The 13,399-nt window shown below is 50.4% G+C and overlaps 1 protein-coding gene across 1 annotated transcript in view; it reads right to left on the reverse strand.

Annotated features, from left to right (window-relative positions):
• Positions 1-3,322: 3,322 nt before the first annotated feature.
• The window catches only part of SPAG5 (sperm associated antigen 5), a 31,373-nt gene continuing 21,296 nt past the window's right edge, over positions 3,323-13,399 (reverse strand). The window contains exons 15-25 of the mRNA XM_077919828.1: positions 11,192-11,325; positions 10,895-11,060; positions 10,587-10,695; positions 10,191-10,268; positions 9,840-9,963; positions 7,942-8,041; positions 5,926-6,006; positions 5,346-5,486; positions 4,958-5,032; positions 4,719-4,799; positions 3,323-3,501 (exon numbers count right to left, since the gene is read on the reverse strand). Of these exons, the coding sequence (XP_077775954.1) occupies positions 3,430-3,501; positions 4,719-4,799; positions 4,958-5,032; positions 5,346-5,486; positions 5,926-6,006; positions 7,942-8,041; positions 9,840-9,963; positions 10,191-10,268; positions 10,587-10,695; positions 10,895-11,060; positions 11,192-11,325 (1,161 nt within the window). The 3' untranslated portion in view covers positions 3,323-3,429. The remainder of the gene's footprint in view (positions 3,502-4,718; positions 4,800-4,957; positions 5,033-5,345; positions 5,487-5,925; positions 6,007-7,941; positions 8,042-9,839; positions 9,964-10,190; positions 10,269-10,586; positions 10,696-10,894; positions 11,061-11,191; positions 11,326-13,399) is intronic.

Genomic DNA, 13,399 nt, shown 5'->3' on the forward strand with positions numbered 1-13,399 from the left:
AGAGCCCATATAGAGTCCTTACGTAGGTTCCCTATTGGTAGGAGAGAATAACAGAGGCCAAGCAGAGAATATTGAGAAGCAAAGCAGCTAGTGAGCCTGATCTTTATTGATCTGTTGCAACAGGGTGCTCCCCTCACCCGCAGGAGAAGGAGGAGGACCCAGAACAATGGCGCTCAAGGCCTTATAAAGACTTTTGAAATTACCACCCTGTAGATCAAGACTACCCCTCAGATACATCATACCTACATCACAGAAAAGGCGGTCTAAAACAGAAATTTTGTTAAGTTGTGGTTGCGGAGCTTCTCTTGGATCGTGTCCCACAGTGTTGCCTGGACTGCTTCAGGCGCAACCAATGCTCAGGCTGTCTCGAACACCTCAGGCCCACAGAGGCTGAGGAATAGGCCCCGCTTACGCTCCTGTGATACTTCCATCAGCTCATTGGCTTGGAGGTAACAGTCGAACCGAGCGAGGTAGGAGTCCCATGATTCAGAGGCTGGGGCAAACGGCAGTAGAGGCATGAGTGAAGACAAGGTTCTGATGCCGATGTGGAGGCGATGGATGGAACACAGTGCTCTAGCCAGAACAGTCAGCTCTGAATTGGTTCTGCTCCGTGATTTCGCTCAGTGTTTCAGCTCCATGATTCAGCTCCGCTCAGAGGGTGGCTGCATCTGGCTGTGCTCTGTTGTCCATCCATCCCACCTTCGTCGCCAGTGTTAAGTTGTGGGTGAACATATCAGATGACATAGCGATTCTTCAAACAGCTCTTGTTTATTCACAGGCCAGAACAGAACTGAACTGAAGGGTTCAGCCAGCCTGCTTATATAGAGCTCCACTACAACACAACTGTAACCACTTTCTGTAACTATCCAATCACTGAACATCATTTTCAATCCCTTATTTGCATATGTGGACCTGAGTGAAAACTATCTACAGTATCCCCCTGGTGGCTCAGGGTGAGAACTTCAGTACATAACAAATCTGAATGTTGCTTTTCTCCTGTTGTTTATCTCCTGTCTGGCAGGTTACTTGATTGGATTTCCTGGGGAGCCTGGCCAATCTTTTGTAATGATAAATACTTAGTTCCTGGGCCAGGTCACAGGCTCACACCCTATTCAAACACAGACATGCCCATAAGACAGGATTTGTGAAGGAAAAGACAATGGGGAGGCTTTTCCATTTTCCTTTGACCTTGCAGAGAAAACATTTGGTCAGTTTGGGAATAAAAAATGGTTTCCGGTCGGTCTTCCTGTGCTGATCTATGTACGTGCTTGGTTGGTACACTTATGAACATTACCATATATCTAAGACCTCAAAATTCCTATCACACCTCCCACTTTCCAGGGCGGCTGGATGTAGGGGTGCAGATATCCAGAGTGTGGGGGTCAGGTGGGATTGCTATGAGGAATTATGAAATATGGAGCAAGCCACTGTGTCCGCTATGAAAGCATTGCGCTGACTGGGTTTGATTCATTGACAATGGTTTCTGATCAAATCCCCCAGGCCTCTCCGCCTCTGCCATTTGCTTTCTCTACACCTGACAGGCACCTATAAGCATTCTATACACAGGCCAGTTGCTTCATCAGGCATCCTCAGTACCCAAAGATAGTAGGTTACTTTGATGTAGTTTAATCTTTAGATAGATCTTAAGGGCCAGGAAGAGAGTTCACAAAGAGATGGCAAATACTGCCATCCTGTTTATTCCTGTTTATGACCTCTGGGGTATCCTAAAAGCATTCCTCCTTGCTTCCTCTTTTATTTACTCTGGACTACATATATGCATGCTCAAGTAGGAAATAGTTTCTTTGTAGTTAAAAGAATTTCTCTAATTTTACTTTGTCCCACTTTTTTTGAAATGCTCAGGGAAAATCTGATTGGTTCTTACAAACACTATGTAAAAAGTTCTTTTGTGAATAAAACGACCTGGGACTAGAGGTGGAGAGGGAGGATTGTTATATGCACTCCTCCCAGAGTCTTGCTGGTCAAGCCTCGTGTGTATTCTATTAATCAGAGTCCAATCCTTCCTTGCTACAGCTGGAGGCTCCCCAATGCCGCGAGACGTCCGTGTGGAACTGAAGGTGATCCTGCGGCTCCACACATCCAGCAGATCTCACAGCGGCCCAATGGAAGGAGGAACCCAGATAGACTGCCTCTGGAACTGGAGGTTCCATCAGAACATCAGAAGAGCCAGCCAGATGAGAGCAAGCATCTTCTCCCCTCCTGCAGTTTCCAGCAACTAGTTTCGGAAGAATTGTGGCAGAGCCAAGCCACAGTCGCTAGGAGCCATTGAGAGGCCTCTCCTCCTTTGTGCCTAGTATACCTGAAGGAGCGTCTCCACCCACATTGTTCTGCCCGGACACTGAGGTCCAGCGCCGAGGGCCTTCTGGCGGTTCCCTCACTGCGAGATGTGAGGTTACAGGGAACCAGGCAGAGGGCCTCCTCGGTGGTGGCGCCCTCCCTGTGGAACACCCTCCCACCAGATGTCAAAGAGAACAACAACTACCAGACTTTTAGAAGACATCTGAAGGCAGCCCTGTTTAGGGAAGCTTTTAATGTTTGATGCATTACTGTATTTTAATATTTTGTTGGAAGCCGCCCAGAGTGGCTGGGGAAGCCCAGCCAGATGGGCGGGGTATAAATAATAAATTTATTATTGTTGTTGTTGTGGATGCAGCCCTTGCTTGGCATGCAGAAAGTGGCCGGTTCAATCCTTTGCCTCCCTACTTGAAAAATCACCAGTTGTGGGTGATTTGGGGGTGGGGACCCCAACCTTTCATTGGCAGTGTGGTGTGGTGGTTACAGTGTCAGCCATGACCTAGGAGAGAGCAGGATTCAAATCCCCACCAGTCAAGCCTTGAAGCTCTCACTGAGTGCCCTTGGGCCTCTCAGCCTATCCTACCTGGCACGGTTGTGCTGTGGGAATTAGATGAGTATTAGGCCCTGGGAGAGACCAGGATCCATCTCCCCCTACTCGGCCGCCAGCTCACTGGGCGCGTCCTTGGGCCAGGCACTGCCTCTGAACGTGGCCTACCTCACAGGGCTGTTGTGAAGTTTAAATGAAGGGGAGAATCAGGCATACCAAGGCGGATTAGAAATGCCACAAATGTCGGACAAGCAGCCAGGGCCTTTGGACTATAACTCCCATCAGCCGCACATGGGAGTTGTAGTCCTGATGTGCCCAAATCTGGACAGCTTTTGCCCACACACACCCAAACGTCACACGCTGGTCCTCTTGGGCGCATCAGGACTACAAATCCCATGTGCGGCTGAGAGGACACGACACTCCCGTCCGCCCAAATGACCTTCACACTTGGAGACAGACCGATCCTTGCAAAAGACACACACACATTTATTTAAATACACACAGGCGGCCGGATCAGGCTGGCAAACAGCCCCTTTCTCTGTCCTATTCTCCCCAGCCCTCAGCCGGCTTCATCCGAGGAGGTCGAGAATTAAGCGCACTTCCGAGATGTGGGAAGCTTCAGCGGGAAGCGAAGACATCACCTGGAAGTTGGAGGGAAAAGAGGCATTGGGGGGCGGAGGGGGCTGGCAGCGGCTTCCTCGCCTTTTGAGATGGGGAGGGGGGTCTTTCCCAGCCCAAGCCGTGGATCAAGAGGACTAGCCCCTTAGGTCTAAGAAAGGGTGCTGCTTGTGGAAACCATTCTGTCTCCCACCAGGGGTGGAGCAGCCTCATGCCACAACCCCCCCTAGCAGAGCCCTTTTTAACCTCTAAAAGCCTCAATACCCTTCCGCCTTTTTATTCAATTTCTGCTGTGGTGGCAGTGCATGCGCGGTGCAGGATAAATACAGTGGTACCTCGGGTTAAGTACTTAATTCGTTCTGGAGGTCCATTCTTAACCTGAAACTGTTATTAACTTGAAGCACCACTTTAGCTAATGGGGCCTCCCACTGCCACTGTGCAATTTCTGTTCTCATCCTGAAGCAAAGTTCTTAACCCGAGGTACTATTTCTGGGTTAGCAGAGTCTGTAACCTGAAGCGTATGTAACCTGAGGTACCACTGTATTACACAGGTCAGTTGAGCAGCGGGTCATGTTTCCCCCCTGCGCTGGAGGAGGGCTAGGAAGTTATAACTTTTATGGAAAGAAAATCCTAAAAAGCTACTTTTGGGGGAAAGGAAGGGCCAGAGATGGAGAAAATCTTCCACCTACACCCTCTTGCATGGGTAGGCAAACTAAGGCCTGGGGGCTGGATCCGGCCCAACCGCCTTCTCAATCCAGTCCGCAGACTGTCCAGGAACCAGCGTGTTTTAACATGAGTAGAATGTGTCCTTTTATTTAAAATGCATCTCTGGTTTATTTGTGGGGCATAGGAATTCGTTTATTCCCCCCCCCCAAAAAAAAAATATAGTCTGGCCCCCCACAAGGTCTGAGGGACAGTGGACCGACCCCCTGCTGAAAAAGTTTGCTGACCCCTGCTCTAATGCAACCAAATTGGAGGGGAGGGTGTAGATATCTGTGGCCCTCCAGATTTTCCTGGACTATAAGTCCCATCATTCTCCCTGGCCAAGATGGAGGACGGAGTCCCTTGGCTTTTTAAAAAAAGGGGGGAGGGGAGAAATCCCGAGGGAGGTGGGCAAAGGAAATCGAAGGTGCCCCAGACCCCCGGGGGATGGTGTCTCGCTTCCCAAGACCTCCAAATTGGGCCTCACTTCCAAACCCCCCAGATACGGTCTCACATCCCAAGACCAATTGGGTCTCACCTCCTTTATCTTTGCCTCCGTCCTCTTGAGTGCCTTCACCTCCCGTTGAGCGTGGAAAAGATGCTCCTCCAGATGCCTCACCTGGAAGCCAGGAGCAGAAAGAACGAGTTAGGGGGCTAAAAGAACAAGTTAGGGGGCTAAAAGAGCGAGGAGTTAAGAGGCTGGTCCATGCAAGGGCGGCCATTTCCCGGCCCTCCCCGGAAGGCTCCTTTCCTGCATCCCTCACCCCAGGTCCTCACCCGGCCTTGGTATCTCATCACGAGGTCCATGTTCTCGCTGTCCTGGCCAGCCAGAAGTTCCCTCAGCTTGGCAACCTAAGGAGACAAGAAGGCTCCATCTTGAACCACAGGGCGGTGGTTTGGGGTCACGGTGGGATTGGGGGAGGGGGGAAGAGTTGAAGACCCTTTACTGTTTCTGCAGGATCTGTTCCAAGAGACCCCACAAAAGACCCAAATGATTATTATTTTTCTCAGTGCAAATAAAACCACCTGAAATTCACTGAGTGCAAATAAATCTCTGGCCACGCGGGGATAGCCTGACGGCCGCAGTCCATGCGTGGATAACCTTGAGGATGGACTACTGCCGCTGCCCGGATCCTGACCCCAGTGACGCCACCCAGCCCCATACCTGCCGCTGCAGACACATCTTCTCCTGGACCCAATCCGCGCTGGACGGCTTCTGCTCCCTGAGCTCTTCCCACAGGGCTGACCTCTCCATCTCGCAGCTGCGGAGGTCAGATTTCAGCTGATCCAACTCCAGTTTTAGGATCTGGGGAAGGGAGAGAGAGATGGGGGGGGGGGGGCGTTTAGCAGCCACTCGGGGTTCAGCAACCCACCCCTTTGCAGGAGGCTGGAGGGTGAAGGCAGCACAGAACATCATGGCTGCTGCCCATGTTCCCACTTAAACCAGCCCCTTATTTCAGGCAATGAGGACTAGAATCTTTATGGTTCAGAGAAGCGGCTGCAGCTAAGTGGCAGAGCACCTGCTTGGCATGCAGAAGGCGCCAGGTTCAATTCCCCGGTGGCCTGGGGGAGACCCTCTTTCTGAAACCCCGGGGAGCGCTTGCTGCCAGCCAGGGGAGGCGGTATTGCAGTCTATGGACCATGCACATATTAAGGCAGCTTTTCCTGTGAGCTCCAGGACCTTCTCCTTCCCGAGGCACACAGATCTCTGAGAATGCCAGAGGGCAGGGGGCCCTTGGACCCACCCGGATGTCCGCACTCTGGTCATCCAGCTGCTGAAGCTTCCTGTCCTGCTGCCGGATAACTTCCTGAAGCTCCTTTTCGTCCTGTGTGAGAGAGAGCGCGCGTAAGAGGGCGGGGAGGGAGAAAGGCTTCACAGTGGTTTCGCCAAAGCCTGGCTAAGTTTCTAGTCCCTTGGACCCTGGGGGTGGGAAACAGGGCGGCAGATGCTGCCCAGGGAGAGGAAAGAGTTTGGACAACCTGTCCCACCTTCTGTGCTCCAAGAGTTCCTTATTTTCTTTCCCAAATGTTTTTACATTGCAAATTTAAATTCACGCATTAAACACCAAGACCATCACTTAGGATTTCCCTGAATCCTTCGACTCTCCTCTGCCCTTCCATGGTTACCCTGATCATTCTTTTTTCAACTGCTTCCCTTAATTTTCTGTTTTTTTAAATAAAAAATAACAATCCATTTTTACCGTAGTTTTTCATACATTACAAGCATTACTCAAATCCTGCCAAAGTTTGGGTTGTTTGTAGTGTTCTCTTAAATGCATTGTAAATTTCCCCCATTCCTTCTTAAAGTTCTTCTCTTCTTGGTTTCTGATTAAAATAAAAGGTAAAGGTAAAGGGACCCCTGACCATTAGGTCCAGTCGTGACCGACTCTGGGGTTGCGGCGCTCATCTCACTTTATTGGCCAAGGGAACCAGCGTACAGCTTCCGGGTCATGTGGCCAGCAGGACGAAGCCGCTTCTGGCAAACCAGAGCAGCGAACGGAAACGCCGTTTACCTTCCTGCTGGAGAGGTACCTATTTATCTACTTGCACTATGATGTGCTTTCGAACTGCTAGGTTGGCAGGAGCAGGGACCGAGCAACAGGAGCTCACCCCATAACGGGGATTCGAACCACCGACCTTCTAATCGGCAAGCCCTAGGCTCTGTGATTTAACCCACAGCGCCACCCGCGTCCCTTCTGATTAAAATAAGTGCTCCTTATTTTCAGACTATGTCTCTTATCCTGGAATCTATTTTGCGAAGAATTCTAACAAGAAGAAAGGGGATTTCTTTCCAAAGCTTAGGAAGAACTTTCTGACAGTAAGAGCTGTTTGACAGTCCCTGGGAAGGTGGTGGAATCTCCTGTCTTGTAAAGAGAGCTCGGGTGACCACCTGCCAAAGATTCTGCAGCTGTGATTCCTGCATTGCAGGGGGCTGGACTGGATAACAATTGGGGTTTCCTTCCAACTCTACAATCCTCTTTTTTTTTTTATTCCACAGCGCATAGAAAACGGGAGATACGTAGCCACTCCAGCAACATATCTCTATTTCCTCACATCCAGAAACGCAAGAAGGGCTTTTACTCTTGCTAGAAGCTCAGCCTTGCCCTCACCGGTTCTGGAAGGCTCCTGTAGAAGAGACTTTGCGCCTGTCCATTAGGGGAAATAGGAAGCCCCGAACATATATTTTTTAGATGTCCTTTTTATGTTGAGATGCTTAGAGACACCATTGATCCTTTGCTGAAGAGGCTCGCCGAACTTTCGGACAAGTCTAAACTTAATTCTCTCCTCTTAGGCAAAGATCACAAGACGACCTGCCTGGGAGCCAGATTCTGCTCCCAGATTTGTAGGCACAGATCATCCTCTAGAATAAAATAGCTTACTAGGGAAATGCTGAAGTTGACCTTTGGGGCGCCTCAGGGTCAATTTTTTGTGGTAGCCCAAATTTCAGCTGTACAGGTGTATGCATATATCTCAATTTTAACTCATGAGCTATTGCTGCAATCTGCTGCGATTGTATATTTTATCTTTACAAACACTGTTTTTATTGTGTTATGTTATGTGAGCTGGTCTTTGACCGTAATAAATTATCTACCTATCTATTCCACAGCGGCTTCAGAGACATGCAGGTTGATCGAGATGGAGGCTGGCTCCCTGGTTGCTGCAACGCCCTAGAAGCAGATCCCCGGCCGATCCGTGCCCCAGATCCTCCGAGCCCTGCGGCTCCATCCTGACCCAGATCCCCCTCCTCCTGGCAACCTCACCTGCTTCCTGTCGCGCAGAGTCTTGCTCAGCTGGGCGATGCTGGCGTCGCGGGAATCGACCTCAGCCTCCAGCTCCCTCTCCAGGCCCTGGAGCCGCAAACTGCGGGGGGGGGGGAGAAGGGAGAGAGGCCCCCAAATTCAACTCTGCGTTGACCAGTCTGGGGGAATAATCTGGATTGATCCCGCATGGCAAGGGGTTGGACTGGATGACCCCGGGGTGCCTTTCAACTCAACAGTTCTACAATTCTAGGATTGCCCTTCTTGAAAATGTATCTCATAATCTAACAGCATCTAAACGGCAAATCTAAAAGGACCTTTTAACAATATATACAACGTGTGGTTTTATTTTTTGTACAAATATTGCGGCACAAGGTCACCCAGCGCCTCCCGTATATGCAAAAGCCTGGCCCATTTAAGACTTGGCAAAATGTTTCTTCTCAATAGGGATGGAATGAACAGGTGGGGAACACTCATTTTGTGGTGAGTCTTATATTACCTGTAAAGGGAACCTTTACACGGATTAATATATTATTATCCTGTTGAAGCTGCGCTGTGTCTTTTCCCCTCCCAGGCTGTGACGCTTAATGGTCTGATTTTTTAAATTCTTTTACCTTTTTCACTTGGTGGAACGCTCTGTTCCGCCCTTATGATTCTTATGATTCCCTCCCCTTATGGTCTTGATCTACTGTATGGGCTACTTTTAAAATGAGGCTGATTTTAAATTGCATTTTAATCTGTATTTTAAATTAGGGTTTTTTTCTTCTTTTTTCCTTCCTATTATGTTTTTACTGTAATTTTACTGGTGTTAGCCGCCCTGAGCCCGGCTCTGGCCGGGAAGGGCAGGGTATAAATAAAAATTATTATTATTATTATTATTATTATTATTATTATTATTATTATTATTATTTTAAAAAGAAACAGCACATGCAGTTTAAATAAAGGGAAATGGGTACAGCAGAAGAGCAGGAACTTGTTTCCAGCTGCCTTCTCTTCCGGGGGCCACAATCCATGCAGGCCCCAATCTCTTTCTCTCCTTCCTTCAGGCAAGGAAGAAGCTAAGGGCACATTTCAAAAGCACTCATTGTTGTTGTTGCTTAGTCGTGTCCGCCTCTTCGTGACCCCCTGGACCAGAGAACGCCAGGCACTTCTGTCTTCCACTGCCTCCCGCAGTTTGGTCAAACTCCTGCTGGTAGCTTTGAGAACACTGTCCGACCATCTCGTCCTCTGTCGTCCCCTTCTCCTTGTGCCCTCCATCTTTCCCAACATCAGGGTGTTTTCCAGAGAGTCTTCTCTTCTCATGAGGTGGCCAAAGTATTGGAGCCTCAGCTTCAGGATCTGTCCTTCCAGTGAGCACTCAGGGCTGATTTCCTTCAGAATGGAGAGGTTGGATCTTCTTGCAGTCCATGGGACTCTCAAGAGTCTCCTCCAGCAGCATAATTCAAAAGCATCAATTCTTCGGCAATCAGCCTTCTTTATGGTCCAGCTCTCACTTCCATACATCAGCAAGAGGCGTGGTCCAGGGAGAGTCCAGGGGGCCAGGCGGAGAGGTCTGGGGGGCCGCATTCAGCCCACGGAGCCTGAGGCCCCCCCTCCCCAATGCTTCAAGCGGGAATCCTGATCGCACCTTGAAAATATTCAAAGAATCGCTTTGACCTCTCTACGAGTGCTTTAGAAATTTGCCCTTAGCTTCTTCCTTGCCCTGGTAATCCATGTAATGGTTCCCTTTACAGGTTATATAAGACTCACAAAAAAATAAGCGTTCCCCACCTGTGCATTCCATCAATATTGAGAAGTTGGAAGGGTCCTGTAGCCCAAGCTCCTTCAACGCAGGAACCTCAGGTAGAGCATCTTCACCTCTGGGTTTCCCCAGCGCAAAGCAAGCCCCCAGACCCACTTACATTTCCGCCTGCAGGGTTTCCCTCTCCTCCTGGGCGGCCCTCTGGTGCTGCGAAGCCAGGAGGCGGAGCTGTTCTGAAACGGACAGCAAGTCTTGGACGTGGGTGGAGAGCTGATCCTGGAGCTCTGCGGACGGGACAGACCGTGAGACGGCTTCGTTTCGTTCATTTATTGCATTCCTGTCGCACCTTTTCCCTTCTAGGAGCTCAGGGGGGGACATGGCTTTCCTCCCCCTCCCCATCTAATCCCCAACAACCCTGCAAGGTAGGTGAGGCTGAGAGAGGCAGGGGGCTGCCCACCTCCAGGGGGGGAATTCGAACCCTGGTCCCCTCTCAGGGCCGAGTCCTAGTTACCTGCCGGCTTGGGCGGACCTTCATGAACGGCTTTCGTGAAAGCGGTGCTCTCGCTCCAAATCCCGGGAGTTTCCACGTCTGAAAAAGAACAGGAGGCACAAAATTGGGGGGGGGGGGTGTCAAAACCTGCAATGCCCCCTTGAGTCAGAATTAAGAGGGAGGCTGCAATTGAGTGGCCTGGGGGCAGGGCTTGGACTACTGCAATGTGCTCTACGTGGCTGACTGGGAGAACCCAGCCAGTTGGGCGGGGTAAAAATAATAATTTATTATTATTATTATTACCCCTTTCCCCCATGAGGTCTGGCAACATGACAAGTGTGGGGGGGGGGCTTTCTGCTTCAGGTTTGTGTTTGGGGCCCCTCCCCCCCCCCGAGATGAGCGAACAGAAACCCCCACCTCTCTCCGCCACTGCCTGCAAGATGCTGTCCACGAAGGAGGTCCCAAAGCGGTGGGGGGTGAGTCGCCTGGGGGTGCAGGGCCGCCTCCTGGGGGCTGTGTCGACCACCTGCAAAAGAGCAGAGCATTGGGAGCGCTGCCATGATACGACTCTGAAGGGGTTCTTCAGCTGCGATTCCCGTATTGCAGCGGGTTGGGCTGGATGACCTTTGGGGGTCCCTTGCCAACTCTACCATTCTGTGATTCCAAGACCCTTTCCCAGCAGGGGAGAGAGATGGCAGGGACCCCGTTGCACACGGCCGCCTCACCTCTCCCTGCAGCACCCGTTCGAGGAAACTGGCAATTTCCAGGAGCTGCGTCTGAGCGCCATCCATCTCCTGCAAGGAGCAGGCGCAGGCCTCCATGCTGGATCGGGTCCTCTCCATTTCCGCCTTTGCGCTCGCCAGCTCCTCACCGACAGTCTCTCGCTCCTGCCTTTTGGGGTGGGGTGGGGGACAGGAGAAAGTCAGGACGATGCTGCTCCCTATGCCACAAAAGAAGGGAGACGCCCCACCCCAACCCAGACACTCTTTTGGGTGGGGTCTCGGAGAGGAACAGGCACTTACTGAAGGGCGCTGTGGGCACCCTTGAGGTCCTCCAGCTGGGCGCTGCGCTCCCACAGAGTCACAAGGGTAGCCTTCAGCTCCAACTCCGTCTCCGAGAGCTGGCGGCGGGCAATTTGGTTTTCCAGATCTATAAACTTTTAACATTTCAGCAGTTTGGTTAGGTTGGCTTATTTGCATTATTTTACACCGATTCGTATTATTTTACACCAACATTTTGAAGAAGAAGAAGAAGAAGAAGAAGAGGAGGAGGAGGAGGAGGAGGAGGAGGAGGAGGAGTTTGGATTTGATCTCCCGCTTTATCACTACCCGAAGGAGTCTCAAAGCGGCTGACATTCTCCTTTCCCTTCCTCCCCCACAACAAACACTCTGTGGGGTGAGTGGGGCTGAGAGACTTCAGAGAAGTGTGACTGGCCCAAGGTCACCCAGCAGCTGCATGTGGAGGAGCGGGGAGGCGAACCCGGTTCCCCAGTCTACTGCTCTTGACCACTACACCATACTGGTGTTTGTTGATGGTGTTATTTCTGATTGTTTCCGAGATAGAATCATTATACTGTTCTGAGTCACCTTATACTGCAAAAAACACCCCTGTTTAGAGAAGTCTACCCAGTCTCCTAGAAGGCTGAGATATTTTCAGTCAGTTTTAGCATTTTACCTTCTGTACCTTCTGTCAATCTCTCTTGATTTTGCTCAATTTTGTAAACTGCTTTGAGTGGTTTCTTCCCCCATCAAACGGTGTATAGATTTTACAAACTAGATAAAATGTAACTGAAGAAAGATGCGATTTCAAGAGGGATACAGGAAGCTGGTTTATGCAGAGTCAGACCATTGGGTCCGACTCTCTGGCGGGAAGTTTCAAGGGCCATCAAACAAACATTCATCCGTCTTCCTATGCGGCTGCATTTTCCACTTTCTGGATGCCCCACAATCGTATCACCAAGTAGTTGTGTTCGGGGTTATGACTCAAGCACGGCTAGCTGTTGTTTCTTCTTGATTTCCAATGTCAGAGTGGCTGAGGAAACCCAGCCAGATGGGTGGGGTATAAATTAAATAATAATAACAATATCTTATCAATAAAAATATTCAGTGTGGCCAATTTTTATTCTGAAAGTGTAGCCTGAAAGAAGTTTTCAAACCACTGGCCTCCACTGAGAGGCAGGCTGCCTCCTCTTACAGCCCTAACAAAGAGCTGGTATTCAAAGCAGGTCCTCCTCTGCTGAGAAGAAAGATACCAGTCCTCATGAAAGGCGACTTGCGACTTTCAGCAGGAAGATGCCTTACCCTGAGGAGATACCCTTAATAATAATAATAATAATTTTTTATTTATATCCCACCCTCCCCAGCCGAAGCCGGGCTCAGAGCGGCTAACAACAGTAAAAATAAGAGAGTTTACATAAAATCACAATCAATGAATTGAAATACATTCTAAAACCAATTCATTCTAAAATCAATTCAGAATCAAATGAATGGCAACCATTGGGCTAGAGTTCTATGAGGATTACAGAAGGAGGGGGTCAGGCTGTGCCCTGGCCAAAGTCCTGGTGGAACAGCTCTGTCTCGCAGGCCCTGTGGAAAGATGTCAAGTCCCGCAGGGCCCTAGTCTCTTGTGACAGAGCGCTCACCAGATCGGGGCCACGGCTGAAAAGGCCCTGGGCTCTAGTTGAGGCCAGCGTAACCTCCCTGTGGCCCGGGATCTCCAAGATGTTTTTGTTTGAAGACCGTAAGGTCCTCCGTGGGACGTACCAGGAGAGGCGGTCCTGAAGGTACGAGGGTCCTAGGCTGTGTAGGACTTTAAAGGTTTAAAGGTAAAGGTAAAGGGACCACTGACCGTTAGGTCCAGTCGTGGCCGACTCTGGGGTTGCGGCGCTCATCTCGCTTTATTGGCCGAGGGAGCCGGCGTACAGCTTCCGGGTCATGTGGCCAGCAGGACTAAGCCGCTTCTGGCAAACCAGAGTAGTGTACAGAAACGCCGTTTACCCTCCCTATTAATCTACTTGCACTTTTGACGTGCTTTCAGACTGCTAGGTTGGCAGTAGCAGGGACCGAGCAATGGGAGCTCACCGCGTCGCGGGGATTTGAACCGCCGACCTTCTGATCAGTAAGCCCTAGGCTCTGTGGTTTAACCCGCAGCGCCACCTGCATCCCTTAAAGGTCAAAACCAGCACCTTAAACCTGATCCTGTACTCCACCGGGAGCCAGTGCAGCTGGTAT

This window comes from Podarcis muralis, chromosome 15 (assembly GCF_964188315.1).
Source record: "Podarcis muralis chromosome 15, rPodMur119.hap1.1, whole genome shotgun sequence".
Classification (NCBI taxonomy): domain Eukaryota; kingdom Metazoa; phylum Chordata; class Lepidosauria; order Squamata; family Lacertidae; genus Podarcis; species Podarcis muralis.